Below are 24,377 nucleotides of genomic sequence, written 5' to 3'. Positions count from 1 at the left end.
TGCGCTGTAAAGAGTGGCTCTTAGTCTAAATGTATCTACACATCTACAGGACCTGTAATCCAATCAATATATTCAACATGAATTTCCAGTCCTGGAAAACACCACAATAAGATTCCAGGACTTTCATCCAGGTTTTTCTACTCCGGTACCAAAGGTTTTTTCTCGCGTGCCGCTAGACTTCGACCGGAACTAGGATAAAGTTTTTCAGAACCCGTACGAACTCAGTCGGAATAGGGTGTTTGCTTTCTTAGTTTCATCTTTCTCATCAAAAAGATCAGTTCTTACCGGCTAAAGCAAAAGCGTCGACTGAATTCCTTGGTATTTGATAGATAAACATTTTATTTCTGAAAGTGAAACTACTGACACTCCAATTTCAGATCAAAGACCAAGGAATTCAAATTGCGGTAAAAAAGTTGGTATTCCATTGCAGACACAAACTGCTTGAGTTACTGGTTTACGCGAATTAACTATCATATCGTAAAGACCGGTAAATAAACCATATATATTTCCTCTTTTTGGTCTCAAAAAACTATCTATCTATCTTAAACTCAGAGAAGATATGAAACGCATCAATCATTCAACTTTAGTTTAGATGAATGTCAGACATATTTTACGTATTGTGTTACTTCGAGAGCTTGAATTATAGCTGTGACCTTTAGGCGGATATTAAATACTTCACCGGCTTTCCCACTTTCGGTTTCCAACCGCGAGCACTGATTTAGCCAGTTCTCTTATGTTTCAACGTGTTCCTCGTCAATAAATGGCATCGTTCACCCTCGAAGGTCTGTTTGCATATTTCTCGGAGACATTTGCTGCCGGTGTAATTCAATCTTATCAGGGGCAACGCTTCCTTGAAGACGCTCCGTTGATACAACGACAAGATCATGATCCCTTGGAGGATTTTAAAAAGTTCAACAGTAATGACACTATTTTTCAAGAATACGATCCACCCCCGGAGGACAACAGCAAAATGGCGTGGAAAAAATCTCGACCGAAAAAATGGTGGATGTCGCTGTGGAAGGCTATAAAATGCGTGTTCTTCATCCAGGTTCTTGGTGGATTGGCTCTTGGTTCGCTTGCTGTTTTAATCCTTGTGCTGGATTTCAACTCCGTAGATCTTTGCTTTGATAGGCAAAAGCACGGTAACTGGGACACTCTTCCACGGAACATTCAAGCTATCATCGTGACAGCTGAAACCGTAGAGGCATATGTAGTTCAAATGTGGCCCTTTCTTCTCATAAACGCAATGTTTGGCTGGCATTTGGTGAAGAAACTCAACCTCTTGATTCTCAATCTTCTTGGTGCGTTTTGTGACACGTGCTACAGGCTCTACCTACAAGTTTATGGCATATACGAGAAATCATGGATGTCGTTTCCTTTGAATGCCTTGTTCCTAATTATTGTACTTATGAACTCAATACTTGTCGGACGAGAAATCGCCGAGAACAGCGAAACTGTAAGATCAAGAAAACGTAAGAAAACTATCCTAGTTTCCGCGATATTGGCGGCGCAGTTGGCCTTCGGAATGCCCATAGCTATTGTTCTGGTTAATGTGCTTATTCCGTTGTATCACAGCCAGAACGAAACATGCAGAGCGGTGATAGCTGGTGCACTACCCCTGGCAACTGCTATTCCAAAAGTTATTGTGCGTTTAGCTGCGCAAAGAATCGACTGGCTTCATCCAGGAGAATCGCACGTGCTCTTAAGTGTGTTATATAGTGCTTTAGCCATAGTTTTTCGCGTCATGCAAGCTGAACTGACGAGTCTCCAACTCTTTATACTACTGAGCTTTGCGCATGGTGCGGTGGACTTAATTGAACGATTGACCATTGTCATTCGTGATTATCTGTGGTACTTTATTTACAAGAAGCTAAAGCGAGACGTGACAATATTAAGCGCGGATAAATTTCGCTCTCCAAGAAGCATGCGATTTATAGCCGACATGAGCGTTCAGATGATTCTTGGCGAATCAACAGCTTGTATTGCAGCGGTTGGTTTTATTCAGTTGTACAGTTTCATGTATAACGACATTACTCCGTCCTTTCCAGAAATGACTCAGTTTTTCGTTCGAGTCAGTATAGCTCTAAGTATTGACTTTGTATTTAATTCTTTCTCGTTCTGGCTACAGATGTCCTATATGAACATTGCTGTAGTCCGCGTTTGGAAGAAAAGATGGCGGAAGCACATGCTAATTGGCCTTATTTTGACTACCGTTACGATGTGCTACTTCACCACCCACCTGTTCGCTGTTGTAAAAGACAAACATTCTTCAGGATCTAAGCAAAGCCAATTTAATTGCACAGGACCGTTTTCTAGGTTTTAGTAAGAATAAGTCAGCTGACAAGTTATCTTTTTACGTAATTTAATAGTATTACAACTGTGTAGGTCGTGTAGGACACTTTGTTAGACTAGCTTTGCCTTGCCTCGATCAGCAACTTCAGCCGTTCTTTCTGAGAAAATCAGCCGCACTGAAGAATTAGTTTTCACAGTTGTTCTATTGTAGATCTGTCATGAAAGGTCAATCTACTAATTACTGAGTTTTTGACAGTGTGATTAGGCCTTATCATGGTTTTCGACACCATTTTGACGAGTAGGCAAACAGGCTTGAAATAACAGTGTTTGTATGGAAATCCGATGTCAAATAATTTTCATAAAACATCGCTTCTGAAAAATTCATGAATTGGAAACTTTTGGCATTAGGAAAAGGATTTTAAGAAAAAAATTGGAGGGATGTTTAGCTGTGCCAGAAAGCGTCCAGTCGTGTTTTGAACTTTCCATACATTTCCCTGTATTTTTTTCCCGCGAACTATTTTTAGTACCAGTTCACGGCTGGTTCGCGTTATAGACAAATGTATGGAAAGTTCAAAGCTTTCTGGCACAGCTACATCCCTCCAATTTTTTTCCCTAAAATCCTTTTCCTAGTGCTAAAAGTTTCCAATTCATGAATTTTTCAGAAGCGATGTTTTATGAAAGTAGTTTGACATATGATTTAAATACAAACATTGTTGTTTCGAGCCTGTTTGCCTACTCGTCAAAATGGCGTCGAAAACCGTGATAAGGCCTAATCACGCACGAATTAAAAAGGAAATTGTGTACAAAGTACACTTCCAGAGCTTTATTTGAAAAGTAACCTTAAACTGGGAGCAGTTTGTTATAGACAGTGCATTTTTTAGAGATTTATGTGAAAAGTAAACTTAAATTGTGAGCCATTTGTTATAGACGGTGCATTTTTCAGAGCTTTATATTACTCGGGCCATAAGGCGGCGCGAGTTAAGGTTTCGGTAGCATCATCAAATTCTTTTTTCTTTTTGGGGTCGCGATGGGCCGAGAGATAAGACTTCGGGCCGCCGAGTTATTGTTCTGGGTCTCGTTTTTTGTACTCGTTTGGGACGAGTTAAGTTTTTCAGGGTTGTTATTAAATTCTTTGAATTGTCGGTCGCGTTCTTTGTACTCGGGCCATGAGGAGTGTATACAACAGCGAGCCAGCGAGGCATGAAAGGCATGCGAGGCAGACGTGTGAAGCATGATCAAAACATGCAAGGCATGAACAAACCTATACCTGCCAACTCTCACGCATTATGCGTTAGTCTCACGCCTGCGGACTAAAGACATCGATCTCACGCATAAAAGACAATTTCTCACGCCTGGCTCACAAATCCGTACAAGTTGTTCTAAAAAAATTCATTTCATTTCAGATTTGTTATGTCTCATTCCTTTGCTCTTTATAATGGCAAAAGCTTTCAAATGTCTACAATCCGTTCGAATCGTAAGTGTTCAAAAGTCGTCGGGATATCTTCGGACAGTTTCTGCAACGTTCGGAAGTCTTCGGAAATCTTCGGAAGTGGCTCGGACGTTTTCGTAAATCCAGGTCATGACAAGACAAAAATCTCACGCATTTGACTCAGAAAAAGTTGGCAGGTATACAAACCCAACATAAACTGCTAACCGTTAAGCTAACTGAAGAGCTATTTTAGCCAACCGGAGTGCTCTTTAGGCTAACCGGAGTGTTTTTTACGCTAACCTGAGTGCCTCACACGTCTGCCTCGCATGGCTCGCATGCCTCGCTGGCTCGCAGATTGTGCATCCCCGCCGTGAGGCGCCGAGTCTCAAGTTCACCACATGACATGTCACATACAGGATGGCAGATGCAAGACACAAATGATAAAAAATAAGACTTATTCCTCTAGAATTTATCAACTTTAACAGAAACGGCATTCGCTTACCTAGAGAGGCATTTTCTATTTCCAACCATTCATATTTCATCTTTTCGTGACTAGCACTTAAAAAATTCGAAAGGTTTTTATCGTTTTTCATTTACTAAACTTTTTTTAGTTCGTCAAGGTTATAGCCGTGAACTTTAGCCCGCCTTTTAGGCGGAAACTCATAGTCCACCGGCTCTCCCACTTTTGATTTCCCAACTGCGAGTACTGAAGCCAGTTCTCTTGTGTTTCGACGTGTTCCTCGTCAATGGCATCGTTTACCCTCGAAGGTCTGTTTGCGTATTTCTCGGAGACATTTGCTGCCGGCGTGATTCAATCTTATCAGGGGCAACGCTTCCTGGAAGACACGCCGTTGATGCAACCACAAGATCATGATCCCTTGGAGGATTTTAAAAAGTTCAACAGTAATGACACTATTTTTCAAGAATACGATCCACCCCCGGAGGACAACAGCAAAATGGCGTGGAAAAAATCTCGACCGAGAAAATGGTGGATGTCGCTGTGGAAGGCTATAAAATGCGTGTTCTTTATCCAGGTTCTTGGTGGATTGGCCCTTGGTTCGCTTGCTGTTTTAATCCTTGTCCTGGATTTCAACTCCGAAGATCTTTGCTTTGATCAGAGACATAAGTACGGTATCTGGGACACTCTTCCACAGAACATCCAAGCTATCATCGTGACAGCTGAAACCGTAGAGGCATATGTGGTTCAAATGTGGCCCTTTTTACTCATAATCGCAATGTTTGGCTGGCATTTGGTTAAGAAACTCAACCTCTTGATTCTCAATCTTCTCGGTGCGTTTTGTGACACGTGCTACAGGCTCTACCTACAAGTTTATGGCACATACGAGAAATCATGGATGTCATTTCCTTTGAATGCTTTGTTCCTAATTATTGTCCTTATGAACTCAATACTTGTCGGACGAGAAATCGCCGAGAACAGCGAAACTGTAAGATCAAGAAAACGTAAGAAAACTATCCTAGTTTCCGCGATATTGGCGGCGCAGTTGGCCTTCGGAATACCCATAGCTTTTGTTCTGGTTTATGCGCTTATTCCGTTGTATCACAGCCAGAACGAAACATACAGAGCGGTGATAGCTGGTGCACTACCCCTAGTCACTGCTATTCCAAAAGTTATTATGCGTTTAGCTGCGCAAAGAATCGACTGGCTTCATCCAGGAGAATCGCACGTGCTTTTAAGTGCGTTATATAGTGCTTCAGCCATAGTTTTCCGCGTCATGCAAGCTGAACTGACGAGTCTTCGACTGTTTACACTGCTGAGCTTTGCGCACGGTGCGGTGGACTTAATTGAACGATTGACTATTGTCATTCGTGATTATCTGTGGTACTTTATTTATAAGAAGCTAAAGCGAGACGTGACAATATTAAGCGCGGATAAATTTCGCTCTCCAAGAAGCATGCGACTTATAGCCGACATGAGCGTTCAGATGATTCTTGGCGAATCAACAGCTTGTATTGCAGCGGTTGGTTTTATTCAGTTGTACAGTTTCATGTATAGCGACATTACTCCGTCCTTTCCAGAAATAGCCAAGTTCTTCGAACGAGTCAGTATCGCTCTAAGTATTGACTTGGTATTTAATTCGTTCTCGTTCTGGCTACAGATGTCTTATTTGAACATTGCTGTAGTCCGCGTTTGGAAAAAAAGATGGCGGAAGCACATGCTAATCGGCCTTATTTTGACCACTGTTACGATGTGCTACTTCACCACCCATCTGTTCGCTGTTGTAGAAGACAAACAATCTTCAGGATCTAAACCGGCGAGACAATTTAATTGCACAGGACCGTTTTCTAGGTTTTAGTAAGAAAAAGTCAGCTGAAAAGTTATCTTTTTACGTAATTAGTATTACAACTGTGTAGGTTGTGTAAGACACTTCGTTAGGACTAACTTTGTCTTGCCTCGTTCAGCAACTTCAGCCGTTCTTTCTGAGAAAATCAGCCGCACTGAAGAACTAATTTCCACAGTTGTTCTACTGTTGTAGATCTATCATGAAAGGTCAATCTACTGATTAGTTTTTTTGACAGTGTGTAAATTATGTCACGCACGAATTAAACTACAAAGGAAATTGAGTACAAAGTACAGTTCCAAAGCTTTATTTGAAAAGTAACCTTAAATTGGGAGCAGTTTGTTATAGACGTTGTATTTTTCAGAGCTTTATGGGAAAAGTAACCTTAAATTGGGAGCAGTTGGATTTTTTAGAACTTTATGTGAAAAGTAACCGTAAATTAGGAGCAGTACACAGTACATTTTCCGGAACTTATTGTGAAAAGTAATCTTAAAATTAGGAGCACTCTTGATCGTCAACTGAAATAAACTTGGTCATTCCTTGAATAACTACCTTTCTTAGAAAGCGAGCAAATCTCGCAAGCGTGCGCGAAAATTGCTTCACGCAAGGAGACGCGACGCTTCCACCCGCCAGCTGTAAAGCTCCCAAATCTCAAACGCTAAATCCTTTCTTGGCCTTTCTCTTTAACATTCTCCTGTACTGTTCAGGGAATCGATTTCGGGTATGCAAGAAAACCAATGAACACCTTTGCTTTCAAGCAATGCCTCTTAGGCATAAAGTTTTGTTTGAGAAATGAAAACGTTTTTTCTTTTTTTTTGTCTTTTGTTTTGTTCTTTTTTGTTCTTTTGTCTTTTCTTTACTCTTCTTGTTTTTTTCGTTGTGGGTATTTTTTTTGATATAATTGATTTTACAGTTTCCGTTAATTTAAATGCCTGGATACTTCCATGTAAAGACAGGGGAAGGATATACCCTCATTTCAAGAAAAAGAGAAAAAGTGAGCATTCAAGCTGAATACAACACTTTATTGAGTACAACAAGAGGTCCGACAGCAAAAGGTAGTAAAAGTTGTAGGAAACAAAACCCCATCCACAGTCAGTTTTTATCTCGCACCCTTAACAGCTTTTTTGTCCCTTCCAAAGCAAGGAATGTTACGAAAATCTTTGGTGACATTACAGACAACGCTACTGAGTTTTCCTTCACATTTAACTCCGAATTTCTGAGGAGATTAAGGCCTTCAGAGGAGATTGTCTACCGAAAAGAACCGTTCGGTGTCCCTGATGGAAATGACTCTATAAAGGTGGTAGATATTGCGGCCAATAAGACCTTGTCTATGATTAAGAAGAGAAGGGCTTTTTGTCAAATTTTCTACAAACGTTCAGTTGACGCAATTTGCAGCATTGCGAAACAACTTATTGAATATCTCTGAACTCATTTAGAACTAATAGTACACTGTAATAGTACTGTGCGTGTATGAACACGTTTTCCTAAACAAATTTGTGAGATCGTCAGACATACAATACAAAAGTTATCAATATGTTAAAAAAGCCCTTGATCGATGTCCATTTTCAGACCACGGAACCTTACGTAATACCAATTTTAACACCAGAACGGCTTAAAACCAATCCATTCGCGCCAACAGGGCACATAGCATCATGATTCAGCGGCAATTAGCATGGGTCAGTGATATTCTCACTATTACAGAAAGGAGGAAATCTCACTCAGTTAACTGACATAAGACTACTCAGGACCAGCGAGTGACAATTTTTAGAATTTGATCATTTTTTCGCTTTCAAGACTAACAGAGGGAAACGCATACTTATCCAAAGTTCATATAGTAACTACGTTACGTGTGGTCAGCGGTTGGACCATGACAACGGTAGGTACTTGATATGCAGACGAACAGACAGATGTCTGCAAAATAGAAACAGCTTTTCATGGAAACCAAACAAACATGGCAAATTGCTGCGTTATTTTAAGTGCAATTGTGGTTTCTTTGGCTGCTATTTTCTTAGGGTTGTATTACAATCAACTTGTGCCTGAAGGACTGCCAGACGATCAACTATGGAGTGCACGAATGTGTGGGACGGGGAAGCAAATTCTCAGTTCCCTGGTAATTCTGATTAATTATTGTACCGGCCTCGATCGTGCCACGAAAGATTGCCTTCTTATTAGACTGTGAAACACTGTGTTACAATGTTACACTGTGAAATGTTCATTTATTTGATTTCTGATTGAAATGTAGATCGTTCATTGCAAGCACAGGACGCGCAAGATTTCCGCACAGCCCCATACATTTAATAATAATGTATACATCTTGCGACTCAAATCTATTCATGTTCGCTTTTTGTGTAAGAGGATTACATAGTCCGTGCTGGTGTTTGGACATAAAGTTCAAGGAGTATTTAAGCACTAAAAACTGAGTTTTCAAGGAGTACTCAAAGCAAGTTTACTTTGTCTTGCACTGTTTCAAAATGTTTATTGGTCATGAGTATCAACTTTAAAAAAGCTTCCCCGGATATATCCTGTCTCTGATTTTGAAATCTCCGCTTTGATACAATCCTACATTATTTTCCATCCGAACAAAAATTCAAGGAGTTTTCATTATTCTCAAGCACTTTCAGCGAAAATTCTTCTTTTCAAGGGCTTTTCAAGTGCCCTTGAAATCTAAAATTAAGTTCCAGAGCTTTTCAAGGACTTCAAGGAGTAGCACGAACCCTGAGATTAGTATGACATTTATGCATGTATAATTAACGTATAGGGCTGTGTGGAAATCTTTCCATGGGTGCGGGGGGGGGGGGGGGGGGATGTAGGGGTGGGGCGGAGGTGGCTGGGTGCTGGCACTGGCAAGTAATAGGGAAAACATACTTTCCCCAAGAGAAAGAGCCTTTCTGTCAGCCAACACATTTACATTGTATGTTCTTTTTGGATTAATTTCTTTAGTGACAGACTGAAAATTATCTGCTAATGCCTTGCCAAAACTCATTCATGGTGCACCCCAGGGGGCTAATGTCATCACTGAATGTCTGCATACTGGGGTGTCACAGATTATCAGTGGCATATAAAAAGTTAAGAGGGAAGCACATGCAGCAAGTTTACCATAGTGTTCTGGTTTAGCATATCATCCAATTTAGTAATCATATACCTGCCAACTCTCACGCATTATGCATGAGTCTCACGCCTGCGGACTAAGGACAGCGATCTCACGCTTCAAGGTCAATTTCTCATGCCTGACTCACAATTTTTGACGAGCTGTTCTAAAAAAACTTCACTTCATTTCAGATTTGTTACTTATTATTTCTTTGTTCTTTATAACAATCGCAAAAGCTTTCAAATCGTAAGTGTTCAAAGGTCGTCGAAATATCTTTGGACATTCTCAGCAACGTTTGGAAGTCTTCGGAAAATCATGGGTAATCTTCGGAAGTGGCTCAGACGTTTTCGGAAATTCCGCTCATGACGAGGCAAAGGTCTCACGCGATTGACTCAGAAAAAGTTGGCGGGTATATAATCATGTATTTCCTTATAAAATGTTTTCTCACCTTGATATGTTGGGGCTAGGGAGTAGGGCAGCGGGATCAATATTTTAAATAGGTCTGAAAAAATAATTGTACAGTTGCAGGAAATACCAGAAGAATTATCTAGAACCCAGATATTTTCTTTTTGCCACCAACGAAGGCTAGGGTTAAACAGGGAACACTGAAGTAGGATAAGGCAATTTATTAGAATCCTGTCCCCTGCCTTAATTTTCCAATTATTGCAGTATTTCATAATTATGCTGATTAATCTTTTTTATACTTCCAAGGCCACCATAGCTTCCACATTTGGCATTGGTGATTCACCTATTGAAAATCTCAACAGTATCCTAGATTGGGTAGTACAGACTCGGATAAAGGATGATGAAACAGGACAGGGCTTTATGGAAATCCAGAATGTGAAGATCGCCAATGTCCCTGTTCGCATTTACACACCAAAAAAATTTTTCAGTGATACTGGCAAGAAATCAACTGTTGTTTTTTTGCATGGTGGAGGATGGATAAGAGGAAGTGTTTGTAAGTTCTTGAGCAGCCTTTACTGCTAGGTACTAAAGAAAATACCATCTAACAATTTTTTTAAAAAAATGTACAATATTATATCCATGAATGTTTCAAACACTTAAAAAATCACACGTAAAAGCACTACAATAAACACATTATACTGGTTTTTTGTTGTTGTTGTTGTTGTCATAACTATTAAAAGGAAAGGCAAATCTCTTGTTGTTTCCTTTTAAACAAAAAACAGACATTCACTTGATTATTTGAGGCTTTAGTAATTAGATGTGGTAGACTAATTTTCATTATATGACAACTAGTGTGCCAGTCAAAACAGGACCATTAAATATTTTATATCAAACAAGTCATTGATTATATGGTTTGGATTAAACTCATACTGTGAATCCCCATAATTTACAGTGTAAGCTGTCATTGCACATTTAAAAGGGTGTGCATGATTAGTAGTATGTACATCGGTCACATATGAGCAGTAAATAAATAAATAAATAAATCGCTAATTAATGTATTTAGCAAAGAGCACTAATTGGAGACACTTTCCAGATCGAATTGGAATTTGGAAATGTTTTTTTTTTTGGAGAGTGGAAAATGGAGAAATTTGGAGGAAACCCTATTGGAGCAAGGACGAGAATCAACCACAAACTCAACCCACATATGACGCCAAGTGCAGGAATTGGAGAAAGGCGAGTGCTTCCACCACTGCACCATCCCTGCTCCCCTAATAAGAACCTAATCTTATTAGGAAAATAGAAGCAACCGCATGAGTGTAAGTCCAAAGCTGAAGATGAGATTAAGTTCTTACATCTACTGTAAGGGGAGCAGGGATGGCACAGTGGTGAAAGCACTCACCTCCCACCAGTGAGGCCCTGAGGTTTGATTCCCGGTGTTGATGACAGATGTTGGTTGAGTTTGTTGTTGGTTCTTGTCCCTGCTCCGAGGGTTTCTCTTCACGTACTCTGGTTTTCCTCTCTCCACAAAAACCAACATTCCCAAATTCCAATTTGACCTGCAAACAGTGGATGAAAGAGCCACTGTGTGGAAGCCACTGACATTCCCGTTTATTTAACAATTATTCCACGAGCGCGCGTTGGATATGAGATGATAGCCAACGAGGTGCGTAGCGCCGAGTTGGCTATAATCATCTCATATCCAACAAGCGCGTTTTATTAGAAACAATCAAGAAATATTGTTAGATCTTACTGATTTCGCTGTGCAAGAATAACCAGCAGACAATTTAATGGTCGCCATTTCTCGACCATGGTAAAATGGCTCATATACCATGGCCGCTAATCCGATCAAATCCCTCGAATTGCATTATACAATGATTCAGTTTTTAATAATTATATTTATGTACTGCTCATGTACAACTGACCAGTCAGGCATGACCTTTTCACATGAGGATTGTTCAGAGCATAAACTCATGTGGTTGTTAAATGGAAATGTCACAATGCTGTCCTTACATGGTGGTGTTAAGAAAAGGTTAAACAGTATTTCTGAATGCTTTATCATTTTTGTTTTTCAGATCAGTATCATCCACTGACTTATAAGTTGGCTAAAGAGGCCAATGTTGTGTTGGTATCTGTTAAGTAAGTAAGCAACCAAACAACCAAAACATATAGTCACAAGTTTGAAACGAGGTTCTCAAACAATTTATTACTGCAGTAACCACGCACCTGAAATGTTCTGAATACCAGCTCATAATAGACCATTTTACAGTTGTGTGATTAGTGACCAGGCCTTGGATTGGAAGCAAGGCTGGTGGCGACCTTGTCTTGATACAAACCTCACTGCTTTTCATATGCAGATCATGCTGTTCTTATGCTAACTAGTTTGCATTTACATAATATGAAAAGTAGTGAGCAGGCAGGGCTGTCAACCTCCTACATCTTCAAATATGGAGAATATGACTTCCCTGAGCCAACAACAAAAAAGCGCCTTACAGGGGCATGCCATCAAAGCTTCAGCTGGAACAACGCTACACATTACAGATTTTATTCTAGGATTTTCGAACTTCGGCAATTGTCCGGGAGATTGCAGACATAAATCTGAAGGCTGGGAGATATGGCTGAAAATCGGGAGATTACAGACCAAAAAAAAAATTAAAAAAATAAATCTGGAGATCGGGAGATACAGTCCAAAATCTGGAGCCTCCCGGATTATCCGGGAGAGATGACAGCCCTGAGTGAGGTTTGTATCAAAACAAGGTCACCCCCAGCCTCGCTTCCAATCCAAGGCCAGGTCACTAAACACACAACTGTAAAATGGCCTATTCAGTCTCTTTTTTTGATCTTCAGCTACAGATTGGCCCCTAAACACACCTTCCCTGTGCAGTTCAATGATTGTTATGCTGTTGTTAACACTGTACTGGTCAGAGCTGATAAGTATGGAATTGATAAAAAACGTGTTGTTGTTGCTGGCGACAGTGCAGGAGGTAACTTAGCCGCAGCCATTGCTCTGAAGCTAAGAGATGAAAACAAAAGTCTGGCTGCTCAGGTGAGTTTTAAAACTTACAGTCATTACTGAAAGAGTTAGATTGCAGAACAATTGGTTATTTTCTCTTGAAATTCACAAAGTTCTGAATTACTCAAATTTATGAATAAACGTGCCAGGTGCAAAACACTGGAAGTGTGGATTCTCAAGTGCATGCATGCAAGCTTCCAAACTTTTCCTTTGAAGACTGTGTGCATTCAAATGACTTACAAGACAAAAAATGACAGATATCAAAGAGACTGTAAAATAAAAGAATCTGCACTGCTCTCATCTCCAGGTTATAAATGGCTCTGGAGTGTGTCAGTGATGGGTGGGTCTCCTTTATATGAGGCTGTAAAGGTGTGCAGATCTGCAGCGTACAGGTTTTTAGTCATTTTGGCTTGATGTAGGGTCACAATTTTGGTCTGATAGAGAGTGGTTTGTTTACTGTTTGACAATAACAGTCAACATGTATCACTTGGTCTAACACTAGACATAAATTGGGTGAAGGAAAATGTCTCTATTGTTGTAATGTTTTAGTTCAGGTTAACTGTTTGAAAACTTCATTAAAGTTTGGCTTAAGTTTCGGTTATTTTTTTTCTTTTTATGTTGCAGATTCTTATATACCCTGCATTGCAGTTTATGGACTTTTCTCTGCCCTCCATTAAAAAGCAGAGTTCTACATTTCTCACAAGACATTCTCTAGCGGTTTATTGGTCTTATTATATGACAGGAACTCCAGACATGGCATCCTCATTTTTAGTTAACAGCCATTCTATGCATCTCCGCAACACTAAGTATTCTTCCTACATTGGAGTTGACGACCAGGAGCAGCGCAAAACTCAGCAGAAGCCATTGGATGAAATTCCAAAAGCTGTGTTAAATGGCCTGACTGATTACAGAGCGTCACCTTTGATGGCAGATAACATGAAAGGGTTACCCAAAACCCTTTTAATAACTTGTGAATATGATGTTCTTAAAGATGATGGTCTGTTGTACAAGGCGCGTTTGCAAGGTGCAGGAGTTGAAGTGACACATTATAATTACATGACGTACCATGCTTTTTTGTCAGTGCAGATGCCTCCTCTCTTCAGGACAGAAGAGTTTCGTCAGGCATTCCAAGACATTGTTGATTATGTTAAGGAATTATAGGCATAGCAGTTGTACTGATAATTATTATTGATCTGTGAGACACTGGCAAGTCACAATATTTTGTGATAACCGAGCTCAATAATTGTTTTGTCATTCAATCACTGAGTTCGTTTTTCATGATTATTTAAGATGTCAAATCACTCTGCATTTTCACACAAGAGCATGGTTTCAATTATGCATGAGCAGAATATTATTTGCAGCAAAACACAGTTGGACAGTATTGCACATGAGCAGACCATTATTTGTAGGCAGTTATTTGCAGGTCATGTGGTTTTCTCTCGGGAAATGAAAAGGAAGGAAAAAATGCATTGAATGATAACTCTTATTACAAAGGCTAGCTTGGTTTTAATTAGCTGATCGACTGTTTCTGTTTTAGAAAATAGCAGGGAACTTAAGCAATGACGACGGCGACGGCGATGGCGACAGCAACGAGAATACCACAAAGCAATCACAAGCAATAGGTTTAATGAGCAAAAACAATTGTTTTGCATATGCGTTATATGGTTTGCACATTTCTTTGCCGTCATCAGCAAAACGACAATGTGAAATGACCAAATTCAAGGTTTTGGAGAGAAGGTGAGCACACAACTCGAGTGCCCACCCTTCTTAAGAACATGTTACTAATAATAAAAAGTTAAAAAATATGCAAAATAATGAGGTTTCAGATACATGTTGTTGTGACCACAAACACCTACGCTCCATTAACTGCATTTTACAGTCTCTCTTGTAAAACTTTCACATAATATGTTACCGTGAGAATATGAATAAATATTGTTTCATAAATAATATAATTTAGGGAAAATAAAAAAAAATAAAAATTTGCCATTTGAGAATATGGTATATAACAAGAAATTAAGATGACAGTTCCAAGACACTAGCTACTGCAGGCCTGTCTCTAACTTTTGAAGCAGAGGGGCAAAATAAAAAAAAGTAGCCAGGTATATTTGGCCAGTGTAGTGTTCATGTCTTGTTTTTCCACTAAAGTAACCACCAATCATAGCCATGGAAGATCCATTGACAGGCCTGACCAAGGAAACGTATACATTTGAAATTTTACAATAACTGTCCAAATTCCCGCGCGCTGATTGGCTCGTAGTTATTGTCTATAAGAGTACAGACAATAAAAATGACGCCAGATGTAACGCGCGCGCTTTCTCAACGAAAAAAATAGCCAATTCCGCTCGTACTTTTTCCATGTTATGGTAAAAAACAAATCGATGGCAGTTTTCTATGGTCTATACTCTTATAGACCATAACATGACGCCATAAAATGTCCAAAACTTGGCAGTGAAACCACTCGCCTGCGGCTAGTGGTTCCACTTGAGTTTTGAACATTTTTTGACGTCATTTTATGTTCTATAAGAGAATAGACCATAGAAAACTGCCGTCGATTTGTTAAATAATTATTATAGAAATGATGGTTGGTCCCATCCTGTTGGTTGCACTCAATCTTTACATTTGGGAACCAAATTATCTGACACTGATACTAATAATAATATTAAATACTTAAGAATGTCCTGATAAAAAACCTAACACTATTCTAAACCAACCTACCTAGTAATCATCTTCTCTATCTCCCTGGCATAGATGCTATTTACATGGTGAACATATCATTCCTCAATCCTGTATCACTCCATGTCTTTAAGTGCAGTCATCACAAGATTTTTCTGCTATGTTGTTTTGGGCTTGTCTTTTCTTTGCTTCCTATTTGTTGTTTGTTTTTAGAGGTCAACTATTCGGGAGCAGCTATTCAAGATAAGGAAAAAACAATCACCAGGAAAAAAACTATGCTTAAGGACAGTGCCTACTTTTGATATCCAAAAATGAAATTAGCAGTTACCATGCATTTTTCAGAGACATGGTAAAAACGCCATACATTGCTTTGTATTTTACTGTTTTTCAGAATAATAATTGTTGCTTCATTATCTCTAAAAAATACATGGCTGCCCCCAATTTTCTTTTTGGATTCCAATAGCCCTTGCTAAGATCTGCTTTCCCCCCATAGTCATAAACTGTGTAAAAATACTTCCTTATTAGTAGGCACCGTCCTTAAGAGCTCGTACTTAATTCAAAACCATACATTTTCTAACCCACTTGACTTTTTTGGAACCTGCCTTCAGGTTGCCTGCCAACCCAGACGTATTTCCGGCTGTCGCTTCTTTTTGGCAGAGAGAAGTGACAGCCGGAAATATATGTCTGCATTCGCAGGCTAGCCTTTGAGTTACATGGTGTTGAAGAATGGCAGTGTTATGGTTGGTGGGTCAGACTTCCCTCAGTTCACAGGGTGAGTGTTTTGAGCCAATATGATGTTTTTTGCATTATAGTGTCATTTCCTTAAGGGAACCCTTTTTTGTAATGTGATATGTACCTTTTTGATGAACTGTACTAGTTATAGTGGCTCATTCCCTTTGTCTGCCAGTTCTCTGTTCACCTGTTCTTGCTGGTTTTCTTCTAAACTTGTCTAGCAACTCACAGCTTTGAGATGTAATATCACAATACCATATACTTCTTCCTTTGCACTAGCTATTCTTCCTTCTAATCCAAATTATTCAGTTTTTCTTTTAGGTAATGCACTATGTCAGTAAAAGCTTCATCTCCTTCATCTGTTCTGGCCGACCCTCCCTCAGTTGCTACTGTTACGAAACCATGAAATGACTTGTAATTCTTATATTTGACTGGCACCCCTGCACTGCGTAACCTCTCGGAATAGAGAAATCCTTCATCCCTTAAAACATCGTAATCAGCAGTAATGACAAATGTTTGTGGGATTCCCCTAAAATCCGTGGCCATCAAAGGAGATCCCATGCTATGTGTCAAAGCCTCTAATGCAGAGGAATCCAGTTCTATTTGCGGCACCTCTTGAGAATCATCTGTGTTTGACTTGTTGAGGTATGACATGTACTTTGTGCCTTGGAAGTGTCGAGAATGATTACCAGAAAGAAGGATTTCTGTTAGATCTGTGGTCCCATTGAGGTATAGAGAAACAAAGTCAGCATGATCTTGTCTGGAGAGGATGTCATTGGCTGCGTTCGTCACATAGGATGGCAAATTGAAGTCTAAGAATTGCAGAGGTGGATAGATAAGAATCTGAAACAAAAACAAAAAAAAAATTGGTTTTACAATGTACTAGAATAAAGGTTAATGCTTGTCATAGTAAGCAAGATAGTGTCTGTTGTAACTAACATTTAAATAATTTATTGAAAGTAATAATAATAATAAATAAATAATAAATAATTTATTCAAAGTAAAAATGATAGGGGATTGCAACTGTCTGATAAAGGATACAATTTCAAGATGTGCTGCTAGCAAGTGATTTCACCATACGCAGTTGGTTATCATCAGCAACTTTCTTTAAACTAGAGCCTCTGAAACCCAAGGGAGTGACAGCTGAGACAGCAATAGCAGTACAGTACTATTGCTGCTTACTACCACAAAACCTTTGATTTAAATAAACAAAAGGTTCATGCTTTAGCATGCATACATGTGTATCAAGTTGTGATGCACACAGGATGTTTGAAGAAGTGAGTCAGTGTGAGAGTGATCAAGACCAACACTAGCTTTTTGAGTGCTCTCCAAACTAGCCAAGTGCATCATAACTCGATATATTAAGCATAGCTAAATACATGAACCAATATAATTGTTTTATGACATTGGTAACTTGGAAATGTCTGCAGATGTACATGATGAACAACTTTACAAAAGAAGGGAAAAAAGTCTAGCCCGCCCGCCTCTCATCGCTCCCGGCCCCCGAGGGGAATGCCCCTTGGGAGCTGGGAGTGATGAGGGGTGGCTGTATTCGCAGGCTAAAAAAAGTTAAGAAAAAACAAAACATCAGCACCAACAAAATTATCTACAAAATGAAAAAGGTCTTAGCTCCTTTTGTATGATAATTTTTGTGCTTACAACATTTAATTCTTTGACCATTTTCTTGGCAAAGATCTTTTTCTGATGTGCTTATCTGGATATGCAAGAAAATTTTTTCTACAAGGTAAGAAACAGGTCAAGTTTGCTTCCACCATCAGTGTGCTCAACAAGATTATGATGCATGCAGGCACTGCATTTAATTGCATGGATTTGCTAGCTATGTTATAAATATTTTGAGCTAATAAGCAAGCATACCTGTGCTTTCAGATACTGTGTTTTGCAATGTCTTTCAGAGACGGATGCAAGATTATGAGAAACTGCTGCAGCTAGATTTCCACCAGCGCTGTCACCAATGATCATAACACGTGAAACATCCACACCATATGCTGCACCTGTGTTCAGGAGGCCGATAGCTACATTGTAGCAGTCATTGAACTGAGTTGGATAAATGTAATAAGGAGCTTGCCTGTAACTGCAGAAAATAGTTTTTATCAGTAAGGCTAGTAAATATTATTATAATACTAATATTCATCAGTTGATGTAAACACTGATGCAGACTGATAAATGGAAGCTCAAGTTGAAATTAAATTTAGAATAAACTTAAGAACAGGGAGTCAACTTCCATTGTAGTTGTTATAAATATTAGATTTACGTTTCTCAAACTCATTAATGGTTCATCAAGAGAAAATACTGTGACTGTGGTTTGAAAATGTGTTCCTAATTACCATAAAATTTTGCCAACTTTAGCCTTGATTTTCTTCAAGAATTATTGATCATTTGAGAAGCCATATCAAACACTCGAAAGTGTGTTTAATCAGATATGCAAACACCTCGAAGTCGTTTAAAAAGACTCGGCTGTGCCTCGTCTTTTCAACCTACTTCTCAGTGTTTGGATATCTGATGAAACACACCTTCTCATGTTTGATATATTACTAAAAGGCACTTGAATGATTGTTTTATACATCTGTTGAACACTTTTATGCTTTAGCCTGCCAACAAGCCTTCAGAGTAATAGAAAAACTAAAGGAAAGGAAGGTATTAAGATACACAAAGTTGCTTACTTTGCACTCACAACAACAACATGAGCAGAAACTGCAAGTCTGCGGCAAAAATCATCATATGCATCTGCAAGTACATTGTAACAAATTATGCTTAAAATCTATTGCTTTTGAACACTGCTTGCTACTGTGTTCTGTTGTTATTAAATAAAAGTTTAGTTTAGTTTAATTTATTTTAATGCATTTGCCACAACAACATTACAATGATAATGAGGGATAATAACAAAATTAAACATATTATCAGTAACTAATGGCAAATACATGTATTGAATTACTAAGCCAAAACTAAGTGGCGGGCAGGAGGGGGGGGGGGGGGAGGGTGGCAGGAGAAAGGAACAGAACTTTCATCCCAAATGCAACCTACCTCCCTTAAGGTAAGAGCAATAATTATATGCACAGCAATCTCTATGCCAACAAATCCTAACTACTTCACAGGGCACATATTTTACAAGTTTTTCACAAAGACCTCTGAAGAGACATTGCAATAGGTATTGTTAGTCAAGGACTTAATTTGGACCAGGGAAATGGACTAGATGAGTATTAAAACAAGGTAAACAGAAGCCAGCATTCCAACGATTGTAAGAATGTGTGAGCTGGTGCCCTGTTGAACAAATTTTATTCCTAATCTTGTGATGAAAAATGGTATGAACACTGTGAAGACGCCTGGTGACTGACCACAACTTCTTTACTATAAACCTATAATTATCATGTTTTCACACCAAGATGCAACCAAGGGTTGGTGAATGCTGAGAAAGAAGGCTTACCTAGACTACCAAATGTCCATCCTCCACCATGAAAATAAATCAATCCTGGTAACAAAGCTTGTTCATTAGATTCAAATCCTTGGTCTGTCTTGTTCACAGGTTTGTAAATTCTCACACCAACACCAAATATTTCTGTGTCATTGATTTCCAACTTGTCTGAGTAGCTATTGTTCTTGAATAAACTGCTTACAAATGAAAGCAAAGAGGCTACATTTGAGTAATAATCATCACCTATTCCAAGAAGAGAAGTGAGATAACCCTGAAAAAAAAAAAAAGATCAAGAACTACTAAATAAAAATAAGGCCATTCACACAAATGTTTTGAAAAGTTTGCAGTCTCATGTTACATAGTCTATCCAAATACATTTTGAAAACAAAAAAAAATTGAAAATGTTTTCTAGAGAGCAACCTTTTACAAATATGTGGTTCCAGAAAATATCCATACCCCCCCCCCCCCACGGAGGATTTTTTCAATTTGACCCCCCACCCCCCACGAATTTCCGTTCCAGAGGGTCTCGCCGGACACCCCCCACCCCCTCGGAAATTCCTCGATTTTGCCACATGGTCCCCATACCCCCTGGAAAATTCCATAAACGAATAAATGCAAAAATTAAGTTATTTCTTTTTATTCTATCACCTTGCTCCTTTTATAAATCTCCAGCCATTAAGTGTACACGTAGATTTTAAAAAACGTATTTATCGCAGAATAAATATTTTCTCATGGTAAACTTCTAAATATGAACATTCAATTTGCCCGCATCACATTTGATACTAATTTTTATCGTGCATTGAAAATATATCGAAAAAAACATATTTGTTAGGTTCAGAATAAACTTGTTGGGCTATGAGGCGTCAGAGCTGTGTGATAAACTTTCAGAATTTTCCCTAATTAAGATGAACACGGAAAAGTCTAGACAATATGCAAATAGGACCTGTTAATATTGAAGTGTTAATTAACAAGCAAACGAAACCTAAAATGTATCTCATAAAAACTCATCATTAGATCCAATCATTAAAGGAGACTTTCACTCAGGAATAAAAAAAAGACTGAAGGTAAGGCGTTTAAACAATTTCCGGATGTTTTACACGGTTGACTTTTTAATTTATGCATTGTCAACACAACATATCAAATTACTCTACCCGCGCGCTAATTCACCTCACGCGGTCTCTCAAATTCAAACCATGTGTCGCACGAGTGATCACGAAGTATTTTGAGATTTCATAGAGCAAAAGGCTTTTTACGCGTACACCCGTAAAGGTTTTGCGATATTTTTTTTTAAGCAGAATGATTTATTGGAAATAAATATTTCTACAGAAGGCCGAGACAGCTACCCTAATTAGCGCCACGTTTGGCTCACTAAATATGGAAATGTCGCGTCTTTTTGCTGTCGCAGAATAAAAAACTTTGTTTATCAATAGTAATCTTCCGCTATCGTTCGTGTGAAAAGCTGATTCAAACTTTGGAATTTGACACGTAAACATGCAACGTTTGATGATAAGCCAATTACTGAATTAGAACATGTTTTTTCTTCACGTACATGTGTTTCCGCTTTGATACAAGTAACAGTCGCTCTATTTCTTTTCACACACTTTCACTAGGGAGCCTGTTTGCAGGTACATCATTTGAATAAAGCTAGGAAAAAGGTATATTAATTACTTTTATTGAATTTTGCGGGAATGAACAGTGAACGGAAGTGCACTTTACGTCGCTTCACATCTAATGCAAGGGGACTGGGGACAACTTTGTGGTTGGCCATTTTGTTTGTTTGTAATCCATATCGAACCAATATCTGCATCATGCTGCTCAGAAGCGCTGTCTTCCATATCCGAAGTCGAAACAAAAACGGAAAAATATGAAAACGAATCATTCATTATTTCTGCTTGTCAAAGTTTCAACTGTTTTGGCAATCGAATAAGCACGTAAGTATTTTTCGGTTTGCACATTTTCAAAACGATTTCGAACCCCCTGGAAAGTAAACTGTTCGTGTAGCCCCCTAACCCCTCGGAAATTTAGCGCTTTCAGACCCCCCTCCCCCTCGGAATTTCTGTGATCCTCCGTGGGGGGGGGGGGGGGGGTATGGATATTTTCTGGAACCACACAATGTGTGGTTCCAGAAAATATCCATACCCCCACCACGGAGGGAATTTCACATAGGATCCCCCCACCCCCCAGGATTTTCCATTTTCGAGGTATTTTTTTAACCCCCCCCCCCACCCCTTTGGAAATTCCTCAAATACAGAACACACCCCCACCCCCCTCTGGAAAAGTTTTATTTCAAAAGAACGCCTCAAAAATCAGTTTGATGTGAACATTTCAGAAATATCAAGAACTGCCTACACGAGGAGAAAATATGCGTTATCGAAGAGCGCGCGCGCCGTTCAATTTCACCGGTAGAGTTTGCCAAAAAGCTCTTGATACTAAAATAATTGTTGTGTTTTATATTTACCTGTGGTCATTGACATCAAACTTTACTATTAGCTTCGCTGAAGATTTTAAATCTAAATTGTTGGAATAAGTCCGGCAATGCAAAAATGTGTTTTCATTTAATTTGCATACGTCATGTTTACGTTCCTATGCAAATTTGTAGGAGATCAAAAAGATTATCGCTTTAGTTCTACTCAATCGATTTTTCTCATGGTAATCATTCAGTCTAGTTATTTTAGTCAATAGTTTTCCTATTGAATCGGAATAGCTTGGACAACATAAGCATTGACAGGGCAGGGAGACAAATTGACCTTTTAGCATGCTCAGATCGTAACTTGAAACCGCAGACGAAATGGAGCCGCAAAACGAAATTAGCATGTTCACGTTCTTATGCAAATTTTGTATGAGATCAATAACGCATTAAAAGAATGTCAAATTGGCTGTATTTTGTTGAATTTTGGCATAGAAATTAAGTTAATAGTTTTGGACTTTGAGTTGAAATACTTTGGACAAAATAAGTTTTACCACGCAGAACACGGGTCAGTTTTGAGAAACCAGTTATAATAGACCACGGGAATTGACCTTTGCCCGTAACTCTACACAGCATACAAAAATAACAAACAAATATTTCAATGTTTTATGTAAAATTGGGGCTTTTACTTTATAGCCATACAAAATGTTCCCTTTATACATTGATACAAATTCAATTGTTGCCAGTGAACAATATTTTTCTACGCGAGAAAGTTTCACAAACAACAGTTTTATAATAACTGAGTCACGCAACGCAGACATAGATTTCTCGTGTCAGTTGGAGTATTTCGCTTACAACGGCTTTCCGGAGAAGGGAAACATGTTTTTAATGTAACAAGGGTTTCTTTAAAACAGTTAAACAAAGTTACGTCTTCAAGAAAGATCTACGAAGTTGCGAAGTTGGTAAGTTACAATTTTGAACAACTATGTCTGACATGAACGTGAAGTTGATCCTCTGGAAACTTATCCAACCATTCACCCCTCCTCCCCTCTGGAATTTCCTGGGCCATTGACCCCCCCACCCCTCTGGAATTTCCAATTCCCTCCGTGGTGGGGGTATGGATATTTTCTGGAACCACACAATGCATCTTTGTCAGACAAGACTAAAACCAAAACTTTTCTCTGTTTTCTGTCCACATCATACTTCAAAAATGTAAACTCTTCGAATATTTTCATTGTGCTGTTCCGGAAAATATCCATACTCCTCCCATAACAATATCCCGACGGAAACAGTTAGTTTTGTTTTCCCTGAGAGAGGGAAAACAAAACTAACTAGTTTCCCGAGGGACCATAATTATATTAATTGCTTTGTTATATATTTAGACTTTCCCTTCAACAATCACAGCAACACAAACAAACAACTGAGAGGGAAACAACTGCGGAATTGTATCCCGGTTGGGATACATTTGTATTTGATCGGGGGCACATGACCAAGAATCAACCAATCACAGTGCTCATTTTATTGAGTGAAAGTCTAGGTATATAACAATAATTATTATTTGTAACCTTTCATCATTTCACAAACACTGCAACCCTTGAGAGCCTCCTTTATATGCAACGCTAATGGTCACATTTCAAGGTTTTATGCACAGACTTAAAAGTTATAACCCTATTATCCAGCACAATAAACAACAACATAAAAAGTAACGCCCAACACCTTTCAACTGAAAAATAAGTTTCAGCAAAAATTGTCAAAAGGATGTTCTGTTTTTTTTTCCCTGACAAGAACACAAACTACGTTTTAATTATAACGTTTTTGCCCCATCTCATCTCCAAGTCTACCCGCTCTCATCTCTCATCTCTACCCGCGGATTTTTGTAGAGTAGCTTAATATGCAGCTAATATCTCCGAGCATTTACCCACCCAACAATGACAAAGACCAGACCACAATACCAGGAATTACGTTCCCTACTCTTTGTGAACAGTGAGTGGATTCTTTAACGTCCCACAGAGTTATAGGGTTGTGAGACAGGGCCTACGGTTTATCGTCCTTATCCGAGAAGACTAGAAAGTCTAACCATTTGCAGATGTCATCACAAAGGCAGCACTTCCTCCTCATTAGTAGGTTACTATTGTTCAACTGCTTTATCGATTTAGAAATGTCTTTTTCTTGTCAACAGAATTTTAGCACTAGTACTAATTTCTTACTCACCAAATCCTTCGCCAAGCCGATACTAAACCCAACAATCTTATATTGCCATGTTGAATTCTTCGGGAAATCTTCTGGAACCGGCACGTTTAACAATCTCTGGTATATCTTTCCGGCAGCAATAGCCATTAGTGCCACGAAAATACAAAGAAACACGATGGAAAAACGCATTTTTGCATGACAGTCGAACAAACATCAAGTCAAAACAACTTAAGGCGTCCCCAATTCGTCCCCAAGGGCAGTAAAACGACAGGCGCTCTAACCATTCCCTCTCGTTCAGATAGTTCCCGCCCCAAGCCCCAAGTGTAACCCGTCAGTCACGTGGAACCACTTGTGATCAAATGTCACATTTACACTCATCAGGAAAAAAGTTGTTTCCGTGTTTCCTTGGGATGGACATGAG

The 24,377-nt window shown here is 39.0% G+C and overlaps 4 protein-coding genes across 6 annotated transcripts; 3 read left to right on the top strand and 1 right to left on the bottom strand.

Moving 5' to 3' along the window:
- The first annotated feature begins 114 nt into the window (after positions 1–114).
- LOC146449554 (uncharacterized) lies at positions 115–3,205 on the top strand. Its single transcript, XM_085101753.1, has one exon. The coding sequence runs from the start codon at positions 761–763 to the stop codon at positions 2,321–2,323; it is 1,563 nt and encodes a 520-aa protein (XP_084957879.1). The 5' UTR covers positions 115–760; the 3' UTR covers positions 2,324–3,205.
- Positions 3,206–3,260: 55 nt separating this feature from the next.
- Positions 3,261–7,473, top strand: LOC146449553 (uncharacterized). Its single transcript, XM_085101752.1, has one exon. The coding sequence runs from the start codon at positions 4,468–4,470 to the stop codon at positions 6,034–6,036; it is 1,569 nt and encodes a 522-aa protein (XP_084957878.1). The 5' UTR covers positions 3,261–4,467; the 3' UTR covers positions 6,037–7,473.
- Positions 7,474–7,898: 425 nt separating this feature from the next.
- LOC146449552 (arylacetamide deacetylase-like) lies at positions 7,899–14,626 on the top strand. Of its 2 annotated transcripts, none has more exons than XM_085101392.1 (5): positions 7,899–8,131; positions 9,821–10,067; positions 11,587–11,650; positions 12,359–12,557; positions 13,149–14,626. In XM_085101392.1, exons 1-5 carry the CDS (start codon positions 7,973–7,975, stop codon positions 13,683–13,685), a joined length of 1,206 nt encoding a protein of 401 aa, XP_084957518.1. In that variant the 5' UTR covers positions 7,899–7,972; the 3' UTR covers positions 13,686–14,626. The 2 variants fall into 2 exon arrangements, with proteins under 2 accessions (XP_084957518.1, XP_084957519.1); XM_085101393.1 differs by lacking the exon at positions 7,899–8,131 and adding an exon at positions 8,697–8,803 and having other exon boundaries at positions 8,845–10,067.
- On the bottom strand, positions 14,340–24,168 carry LOC146449551 (arylacetamide deacetylase-like). Of its 2 annotated transcripts, XR_014860606.1 has the most exons (6): positions 23,978–24,168; positions 19,372–19,630; positions 18,611–18,674; positions 17,805–18,021; positions 16,054–16,772; positions 14,340–15,431 (listed from the first exon to the last, which is right to left on the bottom strand). XR_014860606.1 is itself a non-coding variant. In XM_085101391.1 (5 exons), the coding sequence occupies exons 1-5, from the start codon at positions 24,143–24,145 to the stop codon at positions 16,221–16,223; spliced, it is 1,260 nt and encodes a 419-aa protein (XP_084957517.1). In that variant the 5' UTR covers positions 24,146–24,168; the 3' UTR covers positions 14,340–16,220. The 2 variants fall into 2 exon arrangements, 1 of the variants encoding a protein (XP_084957517.1); XM_085101391.1 differs by having other exon boundaries at positions 14,340–16,772.
- Positions 24,169–24,377: the final 209 nt, after the last annotated feature.

This window comes from Pavona decussata, unplaced genomic scaffold (genome assembly GCF_977016875.1).
Source record: "Pavona decussata unplaced genomic scaffold, jaPavDecu1.1 SCAFFOLD_602, whole genome shotgun sequence".
NCBI lineage: Eukaryota > Metazoa > Cnidaria > Anthozoa > Scleractinia > Agariciidae > Pavona > Pavona decussata.
Note: the sequence above shows the minus strand (reverse complement) of the source record. Positions and strands in the feature narration are given on the sequence as shown.

What these genes read in the sequence shown, in the direction of transcription:
- LOC146449554 (XM_085101753.1), top strand. Translation starts at nt 761, where the DNA reads ATGGCATCGTTCACCCTCGAAGGTCTGTTTGCATATTTCTCGGAGACA.
- LOC146449553 (XM_085101752.1), top strand. Translation starts at nt 4,468, where the DNA reads ATGGCATCGTTTACCCTCGAAGGTCTGTTTGCGTATTTCTCGGAGACA.
- LOC146449552 (XM_085101392.1), top strand. Translation starts at nt 7,973, where the DNA reads ATGGCAAATTGCTGCGTTATTTTAAGTGCAATTGTGGTTTCTTTGGCT. An exon ending in AGCAAATTCTCAGTTCCCTG is followed by an intron (nt 8,132 to 9,820) that starts GTAATTCTGATT and finishes TATACTTCCAAG; the next exon opens with GCCACCATAGCTTCCACATT. An exon ending in ACAAAAGTCTGGCTGCTCAG is followed by an intron (nt 12,558 to 13,148) that starts GTGAGTTTTAAA and finishes TTTATGTTGCAG; the next exon opens with ATTCTTATATACCCTGCATT.
- LOC146449551 (XM_085101391.1), bottom strand. Translation starts at nt 24,145, where the DNA reads ATGCGTTTTTCCATCGTGTTTCTTTGTATTTTCGTGGCACTAATGGCT. An exon ending in TCGGCTTGGCGAAGGATTTG is followed by an intron (nt 19,631 to 23,977) that starts GTGAGTAAGAAA and finishes TTTTTTTTTCAG; the next exon opens with GGTTATCTCACTTCTCTTCT. An exon ending in GTTGTTGTTGTGAGTGCAAA is followed by an intron (nt 18,022 to 18,610) that starts GTAAGCAACTTT and finishes TATTTTCTGCAG; the next exon opens with TTACAGGCAAGCTCCTTATT.